This window comes from Oncorhynchus gorbuscha, linkage group LG03, assembly GCF_021184085.1.
Source record: "Oncorhynchus gorbuscha isolate QuinsamMale2020 ecotype Even-year linkage group LG03, OgorEven_v1.0, whole genome shotgun sequence".
Lineage (NCBI taxonomy): Eukaryota > Metazoa > Chordata > Actinopteri > Salmoniformes > Salmonidae > Oncorhynchus > Oncorhynchus gorbuscha.
This window is the reverse complement of record NC_060175.1, coordinates 28,844,182-28,870,735: the sequence shown is the minus strand read 5'-3', so window position 1 is coordinate 28,870,735 and position 26,554 is coordinate 28,844,182. Positions and strand designations below refer to the sequence as shown.

At 43.3% G+C, this 26,554-nt stretch overlaps 1 protein-coding gene across 3 annotated transcripts; it reads right to left on the bottom strand.

Annotated features, from left to right (window-relative positions):
- Positions 1-10,779: 10,779 nt before the first annotated feature.
- On the bottom strand, positions 10,780-25,918 carry LOC124019349 (protein FAM219A-like). 3 transcript variants are annotated; one of them, XM_046334671.1, is made up of 6 exons: positions 25,859-25,918; positions 16,100-16,199; positions 14,263-14,353; positions 13,307-13,390; positions 11,487-11,541; positions 10,780-10,938 (listed from the first exon to the last, which is right to left on the bottom strand). In XM_046334671.1, exons 1-6 carry the CDS (start codon positions 25,916-25,918, stop codon positions 10,780-10,782), a joined length of 549 nt encoding a protein of 182 aa, XP_046190627.1. The 3 variants fall into 3 exon arrangements, with proteins under 3 accessions (XP_046190627.1, XP_046190632.1, XP_046190640.1); XM_046334676.1 differs by having other exon boundaries at positions 10,780-10,935; positions 25,859-25,915; XM_046334684.1 differs by having other exon boundaries at positions 10,780-10,935; positions 25,889-25,915.
- Between the last annotated feature and the right edge of the window lie 636 nt (positions 25,919-26,554).

Genomic DNA, 26,554 nt, shown 5'->3' with positions numbered 1-26,554 from the left:
TCGAGACCCTGGGTCTCGACCCCGCCCTGTGCAACTGGGTACTGGACTTCCTGACGGGCCGCCCCCAGGTGGTGAGGGTAGGCAACAACATCTCCTCCCCGCTGATCCTCAACACGGGGGCCCCACAAGGGTGCGTTCTGAGCCCTCTCCTGTACTCCCTGTTCACCCACGACTGCGTGGCCACGCACACCTCCAACTCAATCATCAAGTTTGCGGACGACACAACAGTGGTAGGCTTGATTACCAACAACGACGAGACGGCCTACAGGGAGGAGGTGAGGGCCCTCGGAGTGTGGTGTCAGGAAAATAACCTCACACTCAACGTCAACAAAACTAAGGAGGTGATTGTGGACTTCAGGAAACAGCAGAGGGAACACCCCCCTATCCACATCGATGGAACAGTAGTGGAGAGGGTAGCTAGTTTTAAGTTCCTCGGCATACACATCACAGACAAACTGAATTGGTCCACTCACACTGACAGCGTCGTGAAGAAGGCGCAGCAGCGCCTATTCAACCTCAGGAGGCTGAAGAAATTCGGCTTGTCACCAAAAGCACTCACAAACTTCTACAGATGCACAATCGAGAGCATCCTGGCGGGCTGTATCACCGCCTGGTACGGCAACTGCTCCGCCCTCAACCGTAAGGCTCTCCAGAGGGTAGTGAGGACTGCACAACGCATCACCGGGGGCAAACTACCTGCCCTCCAGGACACCTACACCACCCGTTGTTACAGGAAGGCCATAAAGATCATCAAGGACATCAACCACCCGAACCACTGCCTGTTCACCCCGCTATCATCCAGAAGGCGAGGTCAGTACAGGTGCATCAAAGCTGGGACCGAGAGACTGAAAAACAGCTTCTATCTCAAGGCCATCAGACTGTTAAACAGCCACCACTAACACTGAGTGGCTGCTGCCAACACACTGTCATTGACACTGACCCAACTCCAGCCATTTTAATAATGGGAATTGATGGGAAATGATGTAAATATATCACTAGCCACTTTAAACAATGCTACCTTATATAATGTTACTTACCCTACATTATTCATCTCATATGCATATGTATATACTGTACTCTACATCATCGACTGCATCCTTATGTAACACATGTATCACTAGCCACTTTAACTATGCCACTTTGTTTACTTTGTCTACACACTCATCTCATATGTATATACTGTACTCGATACCATCTACTGTATGCTGCTCTGTACCATCACTCATTCATATATCCTTATGTACATGTTCCTTATCCCCTTACACTGTATAAGACAGTAGTTTTGGAATTGTTAGTTAGATTACTTGTTGGTTATCACTGCATTGTCGAAACTAGAAGCACAAGCATTTCGCTACACTCGCATTAACATCTGCTAACCATGTGTATGTGACAAATAAAATTTGATTTGATTTGATTTGGTCATAGACAGGGTTGGAGAGACATACTCACCTCCAGAGTGATGATTGTGTTGTCAGTGATCGGCTTGATGTTGCTCACTAGAATCTGAAATAGGGTGGCTGTGACCATCCACCATATTAGCCCGTCGATACAGAATGATAAATTTAATAAAAGAGAGAGGGAGAGAGAAAAATTCAAGCTGTGATGTATGAAAGATGCTGAACCAATTAAATGTATGACTATTCAAATCTCATTTTACATTGCGCTATATGCACTCCTCCTCCCTCTTCTCTCCTTCCTCACAGTTTCTACCCCTTTCTTTCCTCGCCCCCCTCTCCAAACCTACTTTCCAGACCCTCCTCCTTTCACCTCGGACCAGTATAGAGGAGGTGAGGGTGGCTGCGGCGTGCTTGACCTCTTCGGACATATAGAGGAGGTGCTCGTCCTCCATTCTCGCAGGAATGATGGTAGACTGCAGCAGGACTTCGCTCTCACTCACCATGAAGCTCTGTATAGAAGTAAAGGGTTAACGTTATATTGGCGTAATGTGCCACACATCCAGAACATGTCAGGTGCCGGGTAGAGAAACAGACAATGGCATAAACCCGCAGATTGTCGTATACTCCCAAGTGATTGATATTAAAACAGAACGGACCCCAAACCCTGAAATAAAGTCTAACCTACCTGTATGATATCCTGGGGGATGGAGGACATGTTTTTTGGGGAGCAGGAGGAGTACAGCGGCAGCACTCTGCCTCAGCACCCCCAGCTTTTGTGTCATGGTGAAGTCCGGCAGCTTCATGACGACACAGCGCCCTGCTAACACCGGTTCGTCTGCTGAGCGGGCCTCCACCTGCACTGTGGCACCGAGACAACCTCCACAGCTCAACACGAAGGTCACAGGTCAAAACACAGGCCTAAACTTAACTGCGGACCTGTTTGAAATAATAAAATAACGGGTGTAAACTTTATACTGGTGCAGATACTAAATAACTCTGGCCATGTGACCCTACCATGTGTTTCCTGCTGTAGGTTGCATTGCTGCATCCTATAGGTGGTGAACTCATAGGATACAGCAGGCAACGTGTAGGCATGCAGTAACTGAACACAGCAGGAGTAGTGCAGCCGCTCAGGACAACATTCTCATTCAAATGGCTCCACGTCCTGATGATATCCTCGTATTGTCCTGTCACAGGAGCCGCTGTCCATCATCTGTCTCTGGGGATAAAGTCAGGCTAATCACCCCCTCTTCCCTCCCCACACCCTTCTGACCTGGCCCATAGTCACTGTCACACCCCCTTTCACTGGTGAACGTAATTACTTTACACGCCCTTGGTCATTGCTTACAATTTGCTCTCAACATTTTTTTTATCAGAAACTCTCACCAGGTGCAAACTTTACATCTGTTTTTTTCAAAGATGGAATTATTTTTGGACAGAGCAAAAGACAACGTGCATTACAGAGTTGCTGACATTGTTCTATTTTATTTAGTTTCTTTTTTTCCCAGCCAGCACCTGACCATTGGATGTGCATATTTTTCCTGGAACTTGCATCACATCTTTTAATTCAGACCTCTGATATTTATTAGTAGACATGATACACTACACAGAACGAGAACATTGTTGCATACTGAAATTGTTCGCATCTTCTTTACAATCATAATACGCGTCTGAATAAAAATAGACTATGGACAACCTTTTACATCCACAAAACGGTACGAAGCTCAAAATATTGTGAGTCCTGTAATATTCCGGTGCAGTTTCAGATGTAAAAGTGTTTCCCTCTGTGTCCATGTTAAAATGCATACCCATTTTTTCAAATAAATTAAAACATACCACTGGCAATAAATATCCTCCACTAAAATGCATTACTTAAGGCATACTCTCCTTTAGTTAACTCAGGGGTGAGATGAAGTATGAACTCAGTTCAATGACAGGGGAAACTAACGCTTAAGGTCTCAGCCAAAGCAGGTATACATTCCCATTGCATTTGTTATCTTGAATGATGTAGACTAAGCGTTTTTCCATTTTGTGCCTACTGAACACAGTGTTCCCTGTTTTGTACCATCACAAACAGCAGGTATTTTCATTGTTTTGGATTGACCTGTTTGCACTTGAATTGTCCATCATTTGAGTGGATTCACACTGGAGTCAACCCTTCCTCATATCATTCATCGCATTACAGTGGAATGCATTGGATAACCAAGCGCCCAAAGCAGTATAGTAAAGAACATCCTTACATTTCCCATCCCTTTCTTTACATACACAGTATGCTATACACAGTCTTGGATTGTTAGACATTCCCTTTCAACAAGTTGCAATTCTTCATGTGAAACATTTTACAGCGCACGCTATGTTTGTGTACCGTGTGTACAGTGCATGTGTGGTTGCACACACTCCTATGAATGGCTCGTGACTGTGTCGGTGGCAGTGAGAGAAGCACAAGGTGGCACTACAGCCTACTTCTGGAAGCACTATTAGCCTAGAGAACATGGGCTGCTGTGGGTAAAGGTGGACATGTTGCCAAACCACTCATTAGTACAAGTTTGCTGGTATCATCCCTGCTCCAGAAGTCAGAAGGAATGACACATTCTCCATTTCAACTGGTATATTGATATAATAATTTATCACCATCTCTTGTTACCTTTCATGGGCATAACGGCCATAATGGATGGCTTCATTAAGAATGATTTATTTTACACCATCATACCAGGAAAGGAATGTGCCTTTGGCACAGTTAAACTACAGTACCCACACCCACTGGGTGTCAGGACTAGTAAATGGTATTACAGTATGGCAGGTACAGTACCCACACCCACTGGGTGTCAGGACTAGTAAATGATATTACAGTATGGCAGGTACAGTACCCACACCCACTGGGTGTCAGGACTAGTAAATGGTATTACAGTATGGCAGGTACAGTACCCACACCCACTGGGTGTCAGGACTAGTAAATGGTATTACAGTATGGCAGGTACAGTACCCACACCCACTGGGTGTCAGGACTAGTAAATGGTATTACAGTATGGCAGGTACAGTACCCACACCCACTGGGTGTCAGGACTAGTAAATGATATTACAGTATGGCAGGTACAGTACCCACACCCACTGGGTGTCAGGACTAGTAAATGATATTACAGTATGGCAGGTACAGTACCCACACCCACTGGGTGTCAGGACTAGTAAATGGTATTACAGTATGGCAGGTACAGTACCCACACCCACTGGGTGTCAGGACTAGTAAATGATATTACAGTATGGCAGGTACAGTACCCACACCCACTGGGTGTCAGGATTAGTAAATGATAATACAGTATGGCAGGTACAGTACCCACACCCACTGGGTGTCAGGACTAGTAAATGATATTACAGTATGGCAGGTACAGTACCCACACCCACTGGGTGTCAGGACTAGTAAATGGTATTACAGTATGGCAGGTACAGTACCCACACCCACTGGGTGTCAGGACTAGTAAATGGTATTACAGTATGGCAGGGTACAGTACCCACACCCACTGGGTGTCAGGACTAGTAAATGGTATTACAGTATGGCAGGTACAGTACCCACACCCACTGGGTGTCAGGACTAGTAAATGGTATTACAGTATGGCAGGTACAGTACCCACACCCACTGGGTGTCAGGACTAGTAAATGGTATTACAGTATGGCAGGTACAGTACCCACACCCACTGGGTGTCAGGACTAGTAAATGATATTACAGTATGGCAGGTACAGTACCCACACCCACTGGGTGTCAGGACTAGTAAATGGTATTACAGTATGGCAGGTACAGTACCCACACCCACTGGGTGTCAGGACTAGTAAATGGTATTACAGTATGGCAGGTACAGTACCCACACCCACTGGGTGTCAGGACTAGTAAATGGTATTACAGTATGGCAGGTACAGTACCCACACCCACTGGGTGTCAGGACTAGTAAATGGTATTACAGTATGGCAGGTACAGTACCCACACCCACTGGGTGTCAGGACTAGTAAATGGTATTACAGTATGGCAGGTACAGTACCCACACCCACTGGGTGTCAGGACTAGTAAATGGTATTACAGTATGGTACCCACACCCAGGTCAGGACTAGTAAAGGTATTACCCACACCCACTGGGTGTCAGGACTAGTAAATGGTATTACAGTATGGCAGGTACAGTACCCACACCCACTGGGTGTCAGGACTAGTAAATGGTATTACAGTATGGCAGGTACAGTACCCACACCCACTGGGTGTCAGGACTAGTAAATGGTATTACAGTATGGCAGGTACAGTACCCACACCCACTGGGTGTCAGGACTAGTAAATGGTATTACAGTATGGCAGGTACAGTACCCACACCCACTGGGTGTCAGGACTAGTAAATGGTATTACAGTATGGCAGGTACAGTACCCACACCCACTGGGTGTCAGGACTAGTAAATGGTATTACAGTATGGCAGGTACAGTACCCACACCCACTGGGTGTCAGGACTAGTAAATGGTATTACAGTATGGCAGGTACAGTACCCACACCCACTGGGTGTCAGGACTAGTAAATGATATTACAGTATGGCAGGTACAGTACCCACACCCACTGGGTGTCAGGACTAGTAAATGGTATTACAGTATGGCAGGTACAGTACCCACACCCACTGGGTGTCAGGACTAGTAAAAATGGTATTACAGTATGGCAGGTACAGTACCCACACCCACTGGGTGTCAGGACTAGTAAATGGTATTACAGTATGGCAGGTACAGTACCCACACCCACTGGGTGTCAGGACTAGTAAATGGTATTACAGTATGGCAGGTACAGTACCCACACCCACTGGGTGTCAGGACTAGTAAATGGTATTACAGTATGGCAGGTACAGTACCCACACCCACTGGGTGTCAGGACTAGTAAATGGTATTACAGTATGGCAGGTACAGTACCCACACCCACTGGGTGTCAGGACTAGTAAATGGTATTACAGTATGGCAGGTACAGTACCCACACCCACTGGGTGTCAGGACTAGTAAATGGTATTACAGTATGGCAGGTACAGTACCCACACCCACTGGGTGTCAGGACTAGTAAATGGTATTACAGTATGGCAGGTACAGTACCCACACCCACTGGGTGTCAGGACTAGTAAATGATATTACAGTATGGCAGGTACAGTACCCACACCCACTGGGTGTCAGGACTAGTGAATGGTATTACAGTATGGCAGGTACAGTACCCACACCCACTGGGTGTCAGGACTAGTAAATGGTATTACAGTATGGCAGGTACAGTACCCACACCCACTGGGTGTCAGGACTAGTAAATGGTATTACAGTATGGCAGGTACAGTACCCACACCCACTGGGTGTCAGGACTAGTAAATGGTATTACAGTATGGCAGGTACAGTACCCACACCCACTGGGTGTCAGGACTAGTAAATGGTATTACAGTATGGCAGGTACAGTACCCACACCCACTGGGTGTCAGGACTAGTAAATGGTATTACAGTATGGCAGGTACAGTACCCACACCCACTGGGTGTCAGGACTAGTAAATGGTATTACAGTATGGCAGGTACAGTACCCACACCCACTGGGTGTCAGGACTAGTGAATGGTATTACAGTATGGCAGGTACAGTACCCACACCCACTGGGTGTCAGGACTAGTGAATGGTATTACAGTATGGCAGGTACAGTACCCACACCCACTGGGTGTCAGGACTAGTGAATGGTATTACAGTATGGCAGGTACAGTACCCACACCCACTGGGTGTCAGGACTAGTAAATGGTATTACAGTATGGCAGGTACAGTACCCACACCCACTGGGTGTCAGGACTAGTAAATGGTATTACAGTATGGCAGGTACAGTACCCACACCCACTGGGTGTCAGGACTAGTAAATGATATTACAGTATGGCAGGTACAGTACCCACACCCACTGGGTGTCAGGACTAGTAAATGATATTACAGTATGGCAGGTACAGTACCCACACCCACTGGGTGTCAGGACTAGTAAATGATATTACAGTATGGCAGGTACAGTACCCACACCCACTGGGTGTCAGGACTAGTAAATGATATTACAGTATGGCAGGTACAGTACCCACACACCCACTGGGTGTCAGGACTAGTAAATGATATTACAGTATGGCAGGTACAGTACCCACACCCACTGGGTGTCAGGACTAGTGAATGGTATTACAGTATGGCAGGGTACCCAGTCAGGACCCACACCCACTGGGTGTCAGGACTAGTAAATGGTATTACAGTATGGCAGGTACAGTACCCACACCCACTGGGTGTCAGGACTAGTAAATGGTATTACAGTATGGCAGGTACAGTACCCACACCCACTGGGTGTCAGGACTAGTAAATGATATTACAGTATGGCAGGTACAGTACCCACACCCACTGGGTGTCAGGACTAGTAAATGATATTACAGTATGGCAGGTACAGTACCCACACCCACTGGGTGTCAGGACTAGTAAATGATATTACAGTATGGCAGGTACAGTACCCACACCCACTGGGTGTCAGGACTAGTAAATGATATTACAGTATGGCAGGTACAGTACCCACACCCACTGGGTGTCAGGACTAGTAAATGATATTACAGTATGGCAGGTACAGTACCCACACCCACTGGGTGTCAGGACTAGTAAATGATATTACAGTATGGCAGGTACAGTACCCACACCCACTGGGTGTCAGGACTAGTAAATGATATTACAGTATGGCAGGTACAGTACCCACACCCACTGGGTGTCAGGACTAGTGAATGGTATTACAGTATGGCAGGTACAGTACCCACACCCACTGGGTGTCAGGACTAGTAAATGGTATTACAGTATGGCAGGTACAGTACCCACACCCACTGGGTGTCAGGACTAGTAAATGGTATTACAGTATGGCAGGTACAGTACCCACACCCACTGGGTGTCAGGACTAGTAAATGATATTACAGTATGGCAGGTACAGTACCCACACCCACTGGGTGTCAGGACTAGTAAATGATATTACAGTATGGCAGGTACAGTACCCACACCCACTGGGTGTCAGGACTAGTAAATGATATTACAGTATGGCAGGTACAGTACCCACACCCACTGGGTGTCAGGACTAGTAAATGATATTACAGTATGGCAGGTACAGTACCCACACCCACTGGGTGTCAGGACTAGTAAATGATATTACAGTATGGCAGGTACAGTACCCACACCCACTGGGTGTCAGGACTAGTAAATGATATTACAGTATGGCAGGTACAGTACCCACACCCACTGGGTGTCAGGACTAGTAAATGATATTACAGTATGGCAGGTACAGTACTCGTTAGCACATGATTGTGTTAGCACATTAATCCTATTAAGCACATTGGAAAATGAGCTTTTCTTACCTATGTGTAATAATAATAATCTATTTTCATTCAACTGCTCAAAGCAATTTACACACACAAAAAAAGGAAAATATCCCAAGATCATAAGTACAATAGTAGACAAGTGAAGACAGCATGAACTGAAATTAACAATAAGTACAAGTAGAAGCAGGAAGACCTAATACACAATGATTTTTGAGCGGTAACTGAAACCTTTTAAGATTCAACTAAATATCCACTAAATAAGATAAAATCATTTTTATTTCGACATTAGTAGGATGACACTAAATACACGCTGGCTTCACTAGCGTGGTCCCAGATAAGTTTGTGCCGTCTTGCCAACTCCTACGGTCATTGTCATGCCAAACAATGTGCAAGACGGCACAAACAAACAAAGCTGTTTTCGAGTCATATTCCAAAGTCGTAGATAAGAAAAGTTATTCTGATGTCTCTGTATGTGACACACCTCACCTTCATGTAAAACAGAGATTTTGATGGGGATTTTTTTATTATGTTAATTATATTTCCGCAGGGGTGCGGATATCAACTCTAGGGGATTAAACACGTCTCACAACAACAGGGAAAGAATGAAAGAGGATAGAAGTAAGACAACTGCAAATCCCCTCAAATCAGAACTCATTTTGCAGTTCAACTAACCTAAAATATATAAATGGTCAAAAGTACAGGGTCAAAAGTATGTGGACACCCACTCGTCAAACATCTCATCCCAAAATAATGGCCATTAATATGGAGTTGGTCCCCCTTTTGCTGCTATAACAGCCTCCACTCCCCTGGGAAGGCTTTCCACTAGATGTTGGAACATTGCTGCAGGGACTTGCTTCCATTCAGCCACAAGAGCATTAGTGAGGTCGGGCACTGATGTATGGCGATTAGGCCTGGCTCGCAGTCGGTGTTCCAATTCATCCCAAAGGTGTTCGATGGGGTTGAGGTCAGGGCTCTGTGCAAGCAAGTCAATTTCTTCCACACCAATCTCGACAAACCATTTCTGTATGGACCTTGCTTTGTGCACTGAGCCCTGGAAAGGGCCTTCCCCAAACTGTTACCACAAAGTTAGAAGCACAGAATCGTCTAGAATGTCATTGTATGTTGTAGTGTTAAGATTTTCCTTCGCTGGAACTAAGGGGCCTAGCACAAACCATGGAAAAAACAGCCACAGACCATTATTCCTCTCCCAGCAAACTTTACATTTCCACTGCTCCAGAGTCCAATGGCGGCGAGCTTAACACCACTCCAGCCGACACTGGGCATTGCGCATGGTGATTTTAGGCATGTGTGAGGCCATGGAAACCTATTTTATGAAGTTCCCGACGAACAGTTAACGTGCTGATGTTGCTTCTAGAGGCAGTTTGGAACACGGTAGTTGTGTGTTGCAACCAAGGTCAGATGATTTTTATGAGCTACGTGCTTCAACACTTGGCGGTCCCGTTCTGTGAGCTGGTGGCCTACCTTGCCAGACATGTGTGATTCCATGGTGTTTATGTATGTAGCTGTATTTCCTTAAATCTTTTAAATGTTGTAATGCTGAAGTTGTTTAATTTTGGACATGATACACACTTAGACAACTATTCATTCTGTTCAATCAAATGTTTGTTATTTTCCCATGCTCACAGTGCATTGGCTGTTAATCCCTCCATACGTACCGTAACAGAAACAAAGACTTTCAGGACATGCAAAGGCGAAGATCTATTCCACAACAGGCAATCTTGGAAACACTGCATTCTTGAGTCCTTCTTTTGTCCTTGTGTTTTAATCCAAGAATACTACTCAGACAAAAAAATGAGTACCTCACTGGAACATAACAAAAAAATGTACGCACATGTCCCACCATAGGAGTACATATTTTGTGCATTTTCACCCTTTTCATATCCACACTAATTCCAATAGACCTATTCTTCTGTTTTTTTCTCCCCCTCCGATCATTGCATTCTTTCTCCCTGTCGCCGCCCCAGTGGTGAGGTGAGCTCACTGCAGAGGGCGGACTCATGGCGTATATTGTGGGAGGGGCTATTGGATCTGGCAGGCTGAGGAGGTGGTGACTTGGCAGCATATGCAGGTAGGGTTGACTGATTTGGGCGGGATCAGATCCAGCTCTTCGTCGTCAGGGATTTCGTCGAGCCGGTAACCGTCCTTCAGAAGCTGGATGTTGAGATCCTGGTTGATCTGCTGCAGGGGACAGAGGAAAAAAACATAATCATTTCACAATCATAGTAATAAGAACCACACATCTCATTATTGAGTTGAAATCTTACTTGTTTTAGGTACAACATACGGAACTATAAAATTGCTATGGGTCGTGCTAGTGCTAGTCGTTGTATAGTCAGTCGTACAACTAACACCAAGTAATGGTGTCAAATGATTAAACTGTAATGAGACAATAAGGAGAAAATGACAACTAAAACACATCTATAGACAGACACGTATAGATGAATATATGAATAGAAATAAATGGTGATGAAGCATTATTGATGTCAGCAAGTGCTGATTGTAATGTATGGATAAATCATGACTGATAGAAGCTCCTTAGTTATAAATTGACTAAAGTGAATGGTGGTCAGAGATGAGATTCAGGTTACAGGATAAAGGCCATGGGAATTAACATAAGCAGGACCGTGTCATGACAGGTTATGTAGTGCCAATGACAGCTTATAACAGGGTTGAGGTGAAATTAACTGTATGTAGTGCATAGATACCTGGTCCCTCAGACATCTCACCTCGGCGGAGGAGTATCCAGACGAAGAGTATCTGGACATGTCAAAGTCATCATCACTGAAACAAGAAAAGATTAATAATAAGGTTCCTGGACCTCCCTAACACCAGGGGGCAACAGAAACAAGATTGATAGCAACAGTAAAAGAAGTCAAACACCCGTAAATAGAACAATATTGTCCTATGGTGCTTAATTTCTAGACAAAAAGAGAATAACTTTAAACTCATTTTGGGATACATTTATTTATTTATTCTTTATTTAACTAGGCAAGTCAGTTAAGAACAAATTATTATTTACAATGACGGATACTTTTTTCAGGGTATACTCTCCCAGAAAGATTTATGAAAATCAAAATGCAGTGCTATGTTATTTTATTTTATATCTCCAGGCATGTCCCTAGTAGATAATAAGGTACCACAAAGACTGACATTTCAGAAGGATTAATTTATTCTAGCAGAGACAACCAGCAGAGACAATCTGAAACCTTCTGCTGATCCTGACTCCAGTAATGAGTCAGGATCAGCATTCTTAATGACGCTGAACTCTATCAGACACGGACAAACTCAAGACAACAACCTCAACACAAACACATACTGTATGCACTTTCATGTATTAATGCATGTGTTTACGTGTTTCTTAGTGTGCGTTCGAGTAAGGGCACATAACATAATACAAAAGCGTGTGTGAGAGAGGAGACCGAGAACAACAATGAGAGTGAAATTGAGTGTGAGTGTGTGTAAGAGAGACAAAGAGAGAACAACAGAAAGAGATTAACTGAGGGAGTGAGTCTGCATGCATAGCTGGAATAAGGGAGACAAACAAGTGTCTCTCTCTCTGTGTGTGTGTGTGTGTGTGTGTGTGTGTGTGTGTGTGTGTGTGTGTGTGTGTGTGTGTGTGTGTGTGTGTGTGTGTGTGTGTGTGTGTGTGTGTGTGTGTGTGTGTGTGTGTGTGTGTGTGTGTGTGTGTGTGTGTGTGTGTGTGTGTGTGTGTGTGTGTGTGTGTGTGTGTGTGTGTGTGTGTGTGTGTGTGTGTGTGAGTGAGTGAGTGAGTGAGTGAGTGAGTGAGTGAGTGAGTGAGTGAGTGAGTGAGTGAGTGAGTGAGTGAGTGAGTGAGAGAGAACATTACATTATCATTTGAAAGCTGGGATCAGTAAAGAAGATCCCATCGGCTGAGAACATGATGAAAAACAACAACAACACAGGGTGGGGGACACATGAGTGCGTCCCAAATGGCACCCTATTCCTTTAATAGTGCATTACTTTTGATTAGGGCCTGTGTCAAAAGTAGTGCATTATAAAGGGAATAAGATGCCATTTGGGACGCACTCATGTGTCCCCCACCCTGTGTTGTTGTTGAAGGAATAGGGTGCCATTTGGGACACAAACCTTCTGTCTCACACACTACTACACTGTGCAGGGAGCACTGGGAGCACAGTAGGAGGGAGGACCCTGAGCCTCTTTACCCGGCGGTACAAATCACAAGCCCTTTAATCCGGCACACTGGGAGAAGATTTTCCCTCATTTGGGAATGCCTCTGCCTGCTAAGAGAGAGGCTCGGAGCATAGCTGTAACTGCAAACTTTTCTCGAGTCGTGTCACTCTTTTTTTCTGGCAGGGGCTACTCTTTCAGGCTGTATGGAATTCAGGAAAGTAGTTCCCCATGCATTGTGACAGCGCTTTAAAAGGCTGAAGGCTCACAGTGGACCTCTGGAACAGGGCTGTTGGACGCGAGTTTTAGAGAAAGCAGCCCAAGACATTAGCAAGATGTGAGATTTGTTTCAATAAGGATTCTTTTTATCCCAGAGTAACATTACATTCACTGTTACCTGTCTGTGTCCAGTGTTACCAGGGGCTTCTCATCCGGGCTGGTCTGGTCTAAAGAGGAGTAGCCTTTGTTTGGCACCACCAAACTAAAGAAGATGAGAGAAGAAAGTCTTGGAGATTAGAAGCATAAAACATAGGAGGTGTGTGAAGAGGAGGTGAGAGCCACCAACCCTGTAATCAAATTTAGCAGAAGATAAATGGGGGTACTCCTCAAAGTCAAATCTTTGAGAAATTCCAGTTACTGTGGCGCCAAAATGATGATATTCTGGTTTCCTCTTTTGATCTCTTGAATACAATAGACACGTGGCTAAATCTGGGACAAAACTGTGATATTATAAATACCATGAACCAGCCTCAACATCAGCAGCAGCAACTGGCCTAGTCAGCCACAGCAAGGGTTAAGCACTCTCCTAGCCTGGTTAGTGTGCTTTGGGGTAATCTCTGGCCTTCAGAATAATGTGGCTGCTGCCTATAAACTGGGGCTCTGGGTTTAGAGGGAGCTGCTCTACCATATCTGATAATCCACCCAGGGACTAGGATTACAGACAAAGGGAATGGGCCCCTGTTAGTGGGTTTGACTGAACCAGGCCCAAGGTTTTTCCAACTAAAGTGAGTCTGAATGTATTATTCACAATCCACAAGGATACCATTTCTAAAGTCCCCGTTTGAAATATTAATGGTTTATGTTTTAAATGTTAAGTGTTATCATAAACACTGGTTGGCTGTCCCCTTGCAGGGTTGGTGTAGAAATTCTTTGAATGGCTGTTCTTTCTCTGCATACGAGTTTACAGACAAACTTTTCTCTAACTTGTTATAGAATTTGGAATTTAAGGGACTGTACAAAATGTTACAAAAGAAGTCAACCAAGCACCAAGCTGCCGTGAAACGACGTCGGGACAAATAATAAAAAGAGCATGTTAAAAGCACAGGAAACCAATAGTGTGATCTTTATTGTTACCGTGTTCTGGCCATGACGTTGTTCTTCTTTGGTTGGTGGTTGATGGGGCTATTCTTTACTGATCCCTTCCTGGCCAGCTCTCTCTGTTTCTCTGCCAATCACAGGAGATTCCATCATATATATGAATGAAACTGTCACCCCATTGTCATCCGGGGAGTCCTTCCTGCTCAACACACAGTACTCAACTCAGAGCCTCCAGTTTCAGTGCAGACCGAATCGTTTTGCTATCTGACGTAAAACGATGACTGTCAACCACATCCCCCTTTTTCGATCTGTATCAGGTGAAATACTACTACCCTTTTCCACAATTTATTCAATTTATTTGCTTGTTCATCTGCTTTTTATTTTATTCATAAGAATGTGTTCTTAACTGACTTGCCTGGTTAAATAAAGGTAAAATAAAGAAAATGTAGTGCAGGGATGGGCAACTTTGATGGGGGTGGGGGCCACAAAAAATCTGAACTCATCATGAGGGGCCGTAGTTGCTCACGGGTCTGCAATTCATGCAATTCTAATAATTTTCCGATGGGGAGAGCAAAATTAACTGTTTTACAGCAAATTTCCTACAATTATACACATTTTGAGACTGGCTAACAAAATCAATGGGGCCCCTCGGCTGGTAATTCGGCTATGATTACTCAATTTAGACAGCTGTCTGCTAGACTAACTTACCAAACTAAAATTGTTAAGCTGACATGGGATAATTGAGTGGCTGTCAGTGACTGACATAACATGAGAAAAACTGCTGACGCACAACCAAATTCTAACTTGCAACAGTTAGTCATCGACTGAGTAAAACAATGAAATAAGTTGCCCATCCCTGCTTTAGTTGGTCTATAATGTATTTGTTAACATTCAGGTCTATCACTCCCTTCCACCTGAACATGACTCAAATCAATATAAGTAGGCAACTGCACTGCAACACTGGTTGTGCTGACACAGAACACTGTGGTCATTGATACCTCATATAAGCCTAGCCCTACTGGAGGGGCATGTCAGTAGTTATTGTAAAATTTGGGCTTGACCTCTATATGACTTCCACACTGTGGCATGTGTGATTGGAATTCCCCTGCAGTGCAGTAAAGAATAACCATGCTGCCAAGAGATGATTGTGATGCAAAGCCCAATTACCATAAACCTGACACTTTATTTACTTAATCTCTGAAGCACAGTGCTGCTGACCAACTGAGTGCAGGAGAGACAGAGGGAGGGAGATATGGTTATGGGATTGGAAGTTGTCACCTCATTGCTCTTTCAAAGTTGTTGCCCCAGAATACAGTGAGTAAATTCATCCTGCCACTGCTAGACTGTCAATCGAAGAGGATCTTTATGTGGCTCCAGCAGAATCTGGGTATTGGCTTTGGCCAATAAACCCCAAACAACCATAGCAATGCTCAGGAAGATAAATACACTAAAACTTTATTCATGGAGGAAACAGCCCAGATATTCATATTCAACTATGACAATATCAGTCAGTAACTCAGAACCTATTTCGACAGCTCTATGCCGAAACATTCCACACAACGTGGTAAAGGAATAATGTTCCAGAGATACAGTTCATGGCAAAGAAGAATTGCATAACTTCAGTGCATCTGGCAGAACCTGCCTTTCTACATGGTTCATGCATGAAGTGCTGCATGTGGCCTAATAGGAAGAAAAACAATATCAAAACCGTGAAGGTTCAATCCCACTTTTGTATACACCCATCAGAAATATGTATTGTGCTCACTCACAGAACACAGCGTTGTTGCAAAATAATAGATGAACTACTGACTGAGAGAATTACTTAATTAACTAATTAAAAGGGATACTATGGAGATGCTATAATAAGGCTCACCTATTTTCACTTGCAGTGGGGAGGGCTTGTAGTTCATGGCCACCGTCTCACCTTCTCTAGTGTCAGAGTCGGCCTCAGAGGTGTCGGATGCTGCTGGGTCCTGCTGCAGAACAAAAACAGATGATACTTTTCCCATGTTTGATAAGGACATTTTCTATTAGATGTGTTCACATTTCAAGATTTGCTGTGGTTGTTTTACATTTGACCCCTACAGCACAAATCAGCTTCCATAAACTACAGCCCTATTTGCAATTCCAAAACAGGCAAACCATTGCAGCATAACAACAGGTGGAAATAGGGGGGGGGGTTATATTTTACTGTTTAGGTTAGGCTCTGCTCACGTGAGGTGAAAGCCGGTGACAGAGGCCACTGTTCAGTGTGTGTACGTGTATATGTGCCTGCCTGTGACACTGCTAGGTCAGTTGCCACTGCCAGAGCACTCTACTGGCGAGGCTGAGCTGGCAGTAGGCCAGTGTGGCTTTCTGTGAAAGACGGCACCCGGGGGTCTGTGACAGAACAGAAGGTATTCCTTTTGGAGCTCCAGTGGTAAGAGAGAGGGAAGAACGTCCCAAATGGCACCCTATTCTCTAAAAAAGTTAATTACATTTGAGTAGTGAACGATAAAGGGAATAGGGTGCCACTTGGGACACAGACAAGAACTGCTGGGTGGTTGAGGGTCTGGTTGGCTGACTGGTCGGCTTACACCACTGACAGAGCCCTGTATTATGTTCACCAAAAGCCTAGCCCTGTTACAGCCAGCTAAAGTAGGCCGGAGTGGAGAACCCACATGGGCGAGGCCTGCAAGGAACTAACTGGCTGACGTGTTGAAACAACAGACCACTAACAACCGGTACAGCAGGTAGGGCCTGAAACAACAGACCACTAACAACCGGCACAGCAGGCAGGGCCTGAAACAACAGACCACTAACAACCGGCACAGCAGGCAGGGCCTGAAACAACAGACCATTAACAACCGGCACAGCAGGCAGGGCTTGAAACAACAGACCACTAACAACCGGCACAGCAGGTAGGGCCTGAAACAACAGACCACTAACAACCGGCACAGCAGGCAGGGCCTGAAACAACAGACCACTAACAACCGGCACAGCAGGCAGGGCCTGAAACAACAGACCACTAACAACCGGTACAGCAGGCAGGGCCTGAAACAACAGACCACTAACAACCTGGCACAGCAGGCAGGGCTTGAAACAACAGACCACTAACAACCTACAGCAGGTAGGGCCTGAAACAACAGACCACTAACAACTAAAAGGTTAATTGAAACAACACATTTGCAGCAGTGCTTGAAACAAGGGACCACTAACAGGGGCACAGCAGGCAGGGCTTGAAACAACAGACCACTAACAACCGGCACAGCAGGCAGGGCTTGAAACAACAGACCACTAACAGCAGGCAGGGCTTGAAACAACCTAACAACCGGCACAGCAGGCAGGGACCCTGTACAGCAGGCAGGGCCTGAAAACAGACCACTAACAACCGGCACAGCAGGCAGGGCTTGAAACAACAGACCACTAACAACACAGCAGGCAGGGCCTGAAACAACAGACCACTAACAACCGGCAGCAGGCCTTGAAACAACAGAAACAACAGACCACTAACAACCGGTACAGCAGGTAGGGCCTGAAACAACAGACCACTAACAACCGGCACAGCAGGCAGGGCCTGAAATAACATACCACTAACAACTGGCACAGAACGCAGGGCCTGAAACAACAGACCACTAACAACCGACACAGCAGGCAGGGCCTGAAACAACAGACCACTAACAACCGGCACAGCAGGCAGGGCCTGAAACAACAGACCACTAACAACCGACACAGCAGGCAGGGCCTGAAACAACAGACCACTAACAACCGGCACAGCAGGCAGGGCCTGAAACAACAGACCACTTACAACCGGCACAGCAGGCAGGGCCTGAAACAACAGATCACTAACAACCGGCACAGCAGGTAGGGCCTGAAACAACAGATCACTAACAACCGGTACAGCAGGTAGGGCCTGAAACAACAGATCACTAACAACTGACACAGCAGACAGGGCCTGAAACAACAGTCCACTAACAACCGGCACAGCAGGCAGGGCCTGAAACAACTCCCTCCCTTGCAGTTTTCCCATTCTGCTGCCTTCAGTTTAACAAGCACAGTTTATTATATTTAAACAGGTACTGTTTAAATATAGCCTCCATTTTGGGATTTTATTAGGATCCCCATTAGCTGTTGCAAAAGCAGAAGCTACTCTTCCTTGGGTCCACACAAAATATGAAACATAACATACAGTGCATTCGGAAAGTTTTCAGACCCCAAATTTTGTTACTTTACAGCCTTATTCTAAAATTGATTAAATGGTTGTTTTTTTCTCCTCCCCAATCTACACACAATCTACACCCTAATGACAAAGCAAAAATAGGTTTTTCTTTTTCTGTACAAATGTATATTAAAATATAAACTGAAATATCACATTTATGTAAAATTAATAAAGAAGAACAGCTCAAGGATAGAACTACATCAAACAATGTTTTAAAGACACACGTAGCCTACACATCAATACATACACACAAACTATCTAGGTCAAATAGGGGAGAGGTGTTGTTTATTTTAATTTTACCTTTATTTAAGATAGGCAAGTCAGTTAATTAAGAACAAATTCTTATTTTCAATGAAGGCCTAGGAACAGTGGGTTAATTGCCTGTTCAGGGGCAGAATGACAGATTTGTACCTTGTCAGCTTGGGGACTTGAACTTGCAACCTTCCAGTTGCTAGTCCACCGCTCTAACCACTACACTACCCTATCTGTTTTTTAAAACCAGGTTTGCTGTTCAATGCAATATTTTTTCCATGCAATATTGGCTCTCATACTGTACTTTAAAAAAGAAAATGGGATTTGGGGACTGTGAAAAGACCCCGGGTGGCATGTCTGGTGGGGTAAGTGTGTGTGTAATCAATTTGGGATTTTCAACACATGGATGTTTCTTATAAAAAGAAGCAGTCTCTCCTCAACTCTTAGCAAAGATTGACTGGCATGCGTAGCATTTATATTAGCCCTCTGGTTACAATGAAGAGCAAGACGTGCCGCTCTGTTCTGGGCCAGCTGCAGCTTAACTAGGCTTTTCCTTGCCGCACTCAACCACACAACTGGACAGTAATCAAGATAGGACTAAACTAGAGCCTGCAGGACTTGCTTTTTGGAGAGTTGTATCAAAAAAGCAGAGCATCTCTTTATTACAGACAGACCTCTCCCCATCTTTACAACCATTGAATCTATATGTTTTGACATGACAGTTTACAATGTAAGGTAACAGCAAGTAATTTAATCTCATCAACTTGTTCAACATTCATTACCAGATTCAGCTAAGGTCTAGAATTTAGGGAATGATTTGTACCAAATACAATGCTCTTAGTGTTAGAGATCTTCAGGACCTGTTTATTATTGGCCACCCACTTCAGAACAGACTGCAACTTCCTGTTAAGGGTTACAGTGATTTCATTAGCTGTGGTTGCTGATGGGTATGTGTGACCGACCGGCTCAAATCGGTCTTAAGTAGCAAAATGTAAAATTGTGTTTTTTTATACATTGGATAAAAGTAGAGACGCAGAGATACAAAATGGTATATCAAACACTACAGTTGAACAATGGGAAAGTAATTTTGCTTTGAAAGTTGATAAACTTTTTGCCTTTGAATGTTTTGGTACTACTACCGGAGAGCCCTTCTTTGTCTACACCCATTTAGCATTGTTCACACCCTCTTAAGCTTTAGCCAAACCCATTTCTTTAAGGGTTGATCAGAGCGTTCTGCAATAACAACAGCAGTCAAGCACACCTTTAAAGACATTTATTATACACAGATTCAAAATAGCTATAGATAACACATATGTGTTTTGTGGTTGTGACTCTTGACCATTTATTTTGGGACTGTTCTTAAGTCAGAAGAATTTGGAGTGAGTTAGAAGATTTTATTTGAAAAGGAACTACTATTAAAGTTAATTTGAAAGACTGTGATATTATGTTTTATTTTGATCAAAATGATATGGACCCTGAATGAACTTTTATTGTTAATTTGTTTATTTTTAATGGCAGATTCTTTATCCATAAAATGAAGTGGGCAGAGAACAAACCCCTCTTCACACTGTTTTAAAAGATAGAATTGAAATTTATTTTGAAATGATCAGTAAGTGTAAAACAAAAAAGCAAAATGTACCATAAAAGAATTGATGTTATGTCCCAGCTAACAATGACCTGCTGGTCTGCCAGAGTTTTTTGGGTGGCACAACGTTAGCAGCTCGCAGCGGTCGGGCCTCCAGCAGCAGCATCGGCAAGCCGATAGTCGGCAATGGCTCATCTGTCCACTACTGTTCTTGAGCGGCAAGCCACTATGCTAGGTGGAGGTCTGACCTTTAGTGGAAGAACTTCGGCATGTCGATATGCGGACCGTGGTGTGTGATCTGCTGTAACACCTTCTCATAAATTGAATAAGTACTGCTACTATTGCTGAAAACAATAAATATAATATATATATATATATACAGTTGAAGTCGGAAGTATACATACATCCTCGCCAAGTACATTTAAACTCAGTTGATCACAATTCCTGACATTTAATCCTAGTAAAAATTCCCTGTCTTAGGTCAGTTACGAATGTGAAATATCAATAATAGTAGAGAATTATTAATTTCAGCTTTTATTTATTTCATCACATTCCCAGTGGGTCAGAAGTTAACATACACTCAACTAGTATTTGGTAGCATTGGCTATAAAATGTTTAACTTGGGTCAAAACTTTCAGGTTGCCTTCCACAAGCTTCCCACAATAAGTTCAGACTGCTCTTACTCCCTAATTTTTCAGAATACAAGCCTGAAACAATTTCTTAAGACTGTTGACATCTAGTGGAAGGCACACGAACTGCAATTTGAGATCTATGTCAATGGATACTGTAATGGCATTGAATAGAAAACTACAAAAAAAGAAAAATTCTACTGCCTGAATGGATTTTTCTCAGGTTTTCACCTGCCAAATCAGTTCTGTTATACTCACATACATTAATTTAACAGTTTTGGAACCTTTAGAGTGTTTTCTATCTAAATCCACCAATATATGCATATCCTAGCTTCTGGGCCTGAGAAGAAGGCAGTTTAATTTGGGCACGCTTTTCATCCAAAATTGCAAATGCTGCCTTTGAAAAGCAGACGCTGAAGTGGTTCAAGAGGTGCCACACAAGTGTTATATTCAGCCCTTGGCTGAAGATTAACATTCAGAGAAATATGTTTTCTATGATTTTGAGGGTGATAAGTGGTCGGCAGAGGGGCCCAATTGTGCACTCCTCTTTCTAAAACACTTTAGAAAACCCCAGTACAGAAACTTCACGTTTATAGCGCACAATTCTAGAGCCTATGACTCCTACCTTCTTTTCAGGAAAACCCTTGTGATCACTCAGAGAATTCAACTGTCAAGGCTCTTTCTTGATCTAAGGCTCTAGAGATGGGGTATAGTGTGGCCAAAATCTTTGAAGTGTGGAACTTTTCCAGGAAATCAGACACTTTTTAAAAGAGTACATCAAGACCTTCTTGAGATGCAAGCAAATGGCTTCAGGCTATCCTGCATCGGTCACAGATCAAGAGAGCAAAGACAAGTACATTCAAGACTATCACGACAGAGAAGGCATACTTCTTGACCATGACAGAATAGAGGTCAACAAAACCAAAAGAAATGTGTCGAAATTGTACTTAAAATCTCTTTGGGGGAAGCTATCACAGAGATGCAATATGCTAACAACGTCAATCATTAAAGTCCCCGAAGGATTGTTGGAATTTGTTTTTTCGGAACAATAAGAAATTTCACATTTTTCATTCTTGAGTCAAGACATTGCCTTGGTGCAATGGAGATGTAACAAGAAGTGGGTTCTACCTCCGGGTAATGTAAATGTGTTTCTTGAAGCATTTACCACGGCCTATGGCCAACTTGAACTGTACATGGAGCAACTTCAGAGGTGGGTTCTGTACCATGACACAGACTCTGTGGTCTATGTAAGCAAACAAGGTGATTGGAACCCCCCACTTATCAACTATCTGGATGGTTTAACGAGTGAACTCTAAGATGAAGACCATATCACTGAATTGTGCACCTGTTGTCCCAAAAGCTATGATTTTAGGACTAAAGACAATCACGTGGTGTTGAAAGCCAAAGGTGTGACTCAAAACTATGAAAATGCCTGCGTATAAACTTGGAATTAATCACACGCTTGGTCGAGGGGTTCATAAACGATCGGAATAGTGACTTGGAGACTTTGAGCTCCAACAAAAAAATTGTTAGGGATAAAAAGGGCTTCCATCTAAGTTCCGGCGCCGACAGAGATGGCCGCCTCGCTTCGCGTTCCTAGGAAACTATGCAGTTTTTTTTTTTTTTTACGTGTTATTTCTTACATTAGTACCCCAGATCATCTTAGGTTTCATTACATACAGTCGAGAAGAACTACTGAATATAAGATCAGCGTCAACTCACCATCAGTTCGATCAAGAATATGATTTTCGCGACGCGGATCCTGTGTTCTGCCTTTCAAACAGGACAACGGAATGGATCCCATGCGGCGACCCAAAAAAACGACTCCGAAAAAGAGGGAAACGAGGCGGTCTTCTGGTCAGACTCCGGAGACGGGCACATCGTGCACCACTCCCTAGCATTCTTCTCGCCAATGTCCAGTCTCTTGACAACAAGGTTGATGAAATCCGAGCAAGGGTAGCATTCCAGAGGGACATCAGAGACTGTAACGTTCTTTGCTTCACGGAAACATGGCTCACTGGAGAGACGCTATCGGAGGCGGTGCAGCCAGCGGGTTTCTCCACGCATCGCGCCGACAGAAACAAACATCTTTCTGGTAAGAAGAGGGGCGCGGGCGTATGCCTTATGGCTAACGAGACATGGTGTGATGAAAGAAACATACAGGAACTCAAATCCTTCTGTTCACCTGATTTAGAATTCCTCACAATCAAATGTCGACCACATTATCTACCAAGAGAATTCTCTTCGATTATAATCACAGCCGTATATATCCCCCCCCAAGCAGACACATCGATGGCTCTGAACAAACTTTATTTGACTCTTTGCAAACTGGAATCCATTTATCCGGAGGCTGCATTCATTGTAGCTGGGGATTTTAACAAGCTAATCTGATAAGATGTTTTTAACTTTAATCATCAACAAAGGTTCCAACTGGAGAATTTCATTGTCTGGAGAAAGCATTGGAATGGGAGCTGAGGCTCTCTGCTCTCTGCCGAGGCTCTCTGCCAGACCACTCACTAAAAGAGCTCCTATGAGCCCCTCCTTTATAGTAGAATCCTAAAACCAGTATCTAAAGACGGTGAAATCTAGGGGAAGCCCTAGGAAGTGCAAGCACATCCATAACTAACAGGGATTTCAATAGGCACTGTTTTGAAAATCGATTTCTCACTTCCTGTTTGGATTTCTTCCATGGGTTTTGTCTGCCATATTAGTTATGTTATACTCACATACCTCATTCAAACAGTTTTAGAAACTTCAGAATGTTGTCTATCCAATACTAATAATAAAATGCATATATTAGCATCTGGGACTGAGTAGTAGGCAGTTCACTCTGGGCACGCTATTCATCCAAAAGTGAAAATGCTGCCCCCTATCCCAAAGATGATAACACACAGAAATACGAGCCTTGGTTCATTAATATGGGCAAATCCAGAAACTATCATTTCTAAAACAAAACATTTATTTTTTCAGTGAAATACGGAACCGTTACGTATTTTATCTAACGGGTGGCATCCTTAAGTCTAAATATTGCTGTTACATTGCACAACCTTCAATGTTATATCATAATTATGTACAATTCTGGCAAATTAATTATGGTTTTTGTTAGTAAGAAATGGTCTTCACACAGTTCGCAACAAGCCAGGCGACCCAAACTGCTTGCACTGAACACAAGTAAAGTGACACAATTTCCCTAGTTAAATGAAATTCATGTTAACAGGCAATATTAACTAAATATGCAGGTTTAAAAATATATACTTGTGTATTGATGTTAAGAAAAGCAAAGATGTTTATGGTTAGGTACACATTGGTGCAACGACAGTGCTTTTTTCACGAATGCGCTTTTTAAATCATCACCCATTTGGCGAAGTAGGCTGTGATTCAATGATAAATTAACAGGCACCGCATCAATTATATGCAACGCAGGACAAGCTAGATAAACTAGTAATATCATCAACCATGTGTAGTTAACTAGTGATTATGTTAAGATTGATTGTTTTTTATAAGATAAGTTTAATGCTAGCTAGCAACTTACCTTGGCTCCTTGCTGCACTCACGTAACAGGTAGTCAGCCTGCCACGCAGTCTCCTCATGGAGTGCAATGTAATCGGCAGTCTATATAAGGTCCCGCAGTTGACAGTGCATGTCAGAGCAAAAAACAAGCCATGAGGTTTAAGGAATTATCTGAAGAGCTCTGAGACAGGATTGTGTCGAGGCACACATCTGGGGAAGGGTACCAAAACATTTCCGCAGCATTGAAGGTCCCCAAGAACACATTGGCGTCCATCATTCTTAAATGGAAGAAGTTTGGAACCAACAAGACCTCTAACTCAATGACATGTATACTTTTTTACATTGTTTGCAAACTGATTTGTGACACGTATTAATGCCAAAATAACATGTAAAACAGGCAACAAAAAACAGGCGGCTCTGCCCCTCCTGCCCTGAATGATGGGCCGCCACTGGTGTGCATTAAGGTGTCTAATAGAATTAACGGCAAAAACAAATGTAGACTTATGTATGCATTACTAAAGCTTCCAGAATATTTTTTGCGAAGATGGAGGCGCGGTGGCTTCAAAACATCGCTGTCATCTAGTGTATATATAAATCATTGGCTGGGACTATGCATCAGCCGGAGACAACAGCTATTCACCCCACCAGCAGCAACCGTTAACATATCGAAGCGAGCTCTTCCCCATCCCCAATTCACAAGAAATAACACGTCACCACTTTAGTTAAAGACTAATCGATCTCAACGATGGCCATTCAATCAAATGTTATCGGTCAGAAGCAATGCAAACGACGACTCCATAAAATCATTGATTGACATTTTCAAATAGAATGGGTTCATTGATTGACATTGCCATATAGAATGGGATCATTGATTGACATTGCCATATAGAATGGGATCATTGATTGACATTGCCATATAGAATGGGATCATTGATTGACATTGCCATATAGAATGGGTTCATTGATTGACATTGCCATATAGAATGGGATCATTGATTGACATTGTCATATAGAATGGGTTCATTGATTGACATTGCCATATAGAATGGGATCATTGATTGACATTGCCATATAGAATGGGATCATTGATTGACATTGCCATATAGAATGGGTTCATTGATTGACATTGCCATATAGAATGGGATCATTGATTGACATTGCCATATAGAATGGGTTCATTGATTGACATTGCCATATAGAATGGGTTCATTGATTGACATTGCCATATAGAATGGGATCATTGATTGACATTGCCATATAGAATGGGTTCATTGATTGACATTGTCATATAGAATGGGTTCATTGATTGACATTGTCATATAGAATGGGACCCCCAGCAAGCAGCCAGCGACTGGTGATCTGTATGACAAGGATGTTCGACAAACCAACCCGTACACGCATTTACATTGTAGTTCTAGGCTTAATTGCAACATAATTTGAACAACACATTACACTTACCAAGGGCTGTGTCTCTGTTACTGGGGGTACTTGGAACCTATCCATTTCTTCCTCCATCATTTTGACGAATCGTTCGTTACACCGCCAAACCGATGTAAGATCTAAACATTTGTAAGCATAAAAATAATCAAATAAGGCCTTAGTTTGTCGCAAGAATTATCTGTTAGTTTGCATGATTCTAGTTGGTTTCTGCCTATAACCACACAGTAAGGCATCAGTGGTTAAGGCATGGTCCGAGGTGACTCAACCAAAACAGACAGAGATACGTCGATACCATCTTCCGGGTCTGGAAAAATATTTACATTATTCATGACACCACCATCCAATGATGGACGAGCGATGGCAAGATGGGCTAATGCATGAAATAATCAATCTAAGAAATCACAAGAACGTCGACAATATAGGTATATATTATTTGATTTATACATCCAATTATATGACATATAGTCTAGGCACACTATTTTACCTTTATTTAACTAAGCAAGTCAGTTAAGAACAAATTCAAATTTTCAATGACAGCCTAAGAACAGTGGATTAACTGCCTTGTTCAGGGATAGAACTACATTATTTTTTACCTTGTCAGATCGGGAATTCGATCTTGGAACCTTTAGGTTACTAGTTCAACGCACTAACTACTAGGCTACTTGCCACCCCACTATACAGTACAATTGCCTGGAATATTTGTATGGATCATTC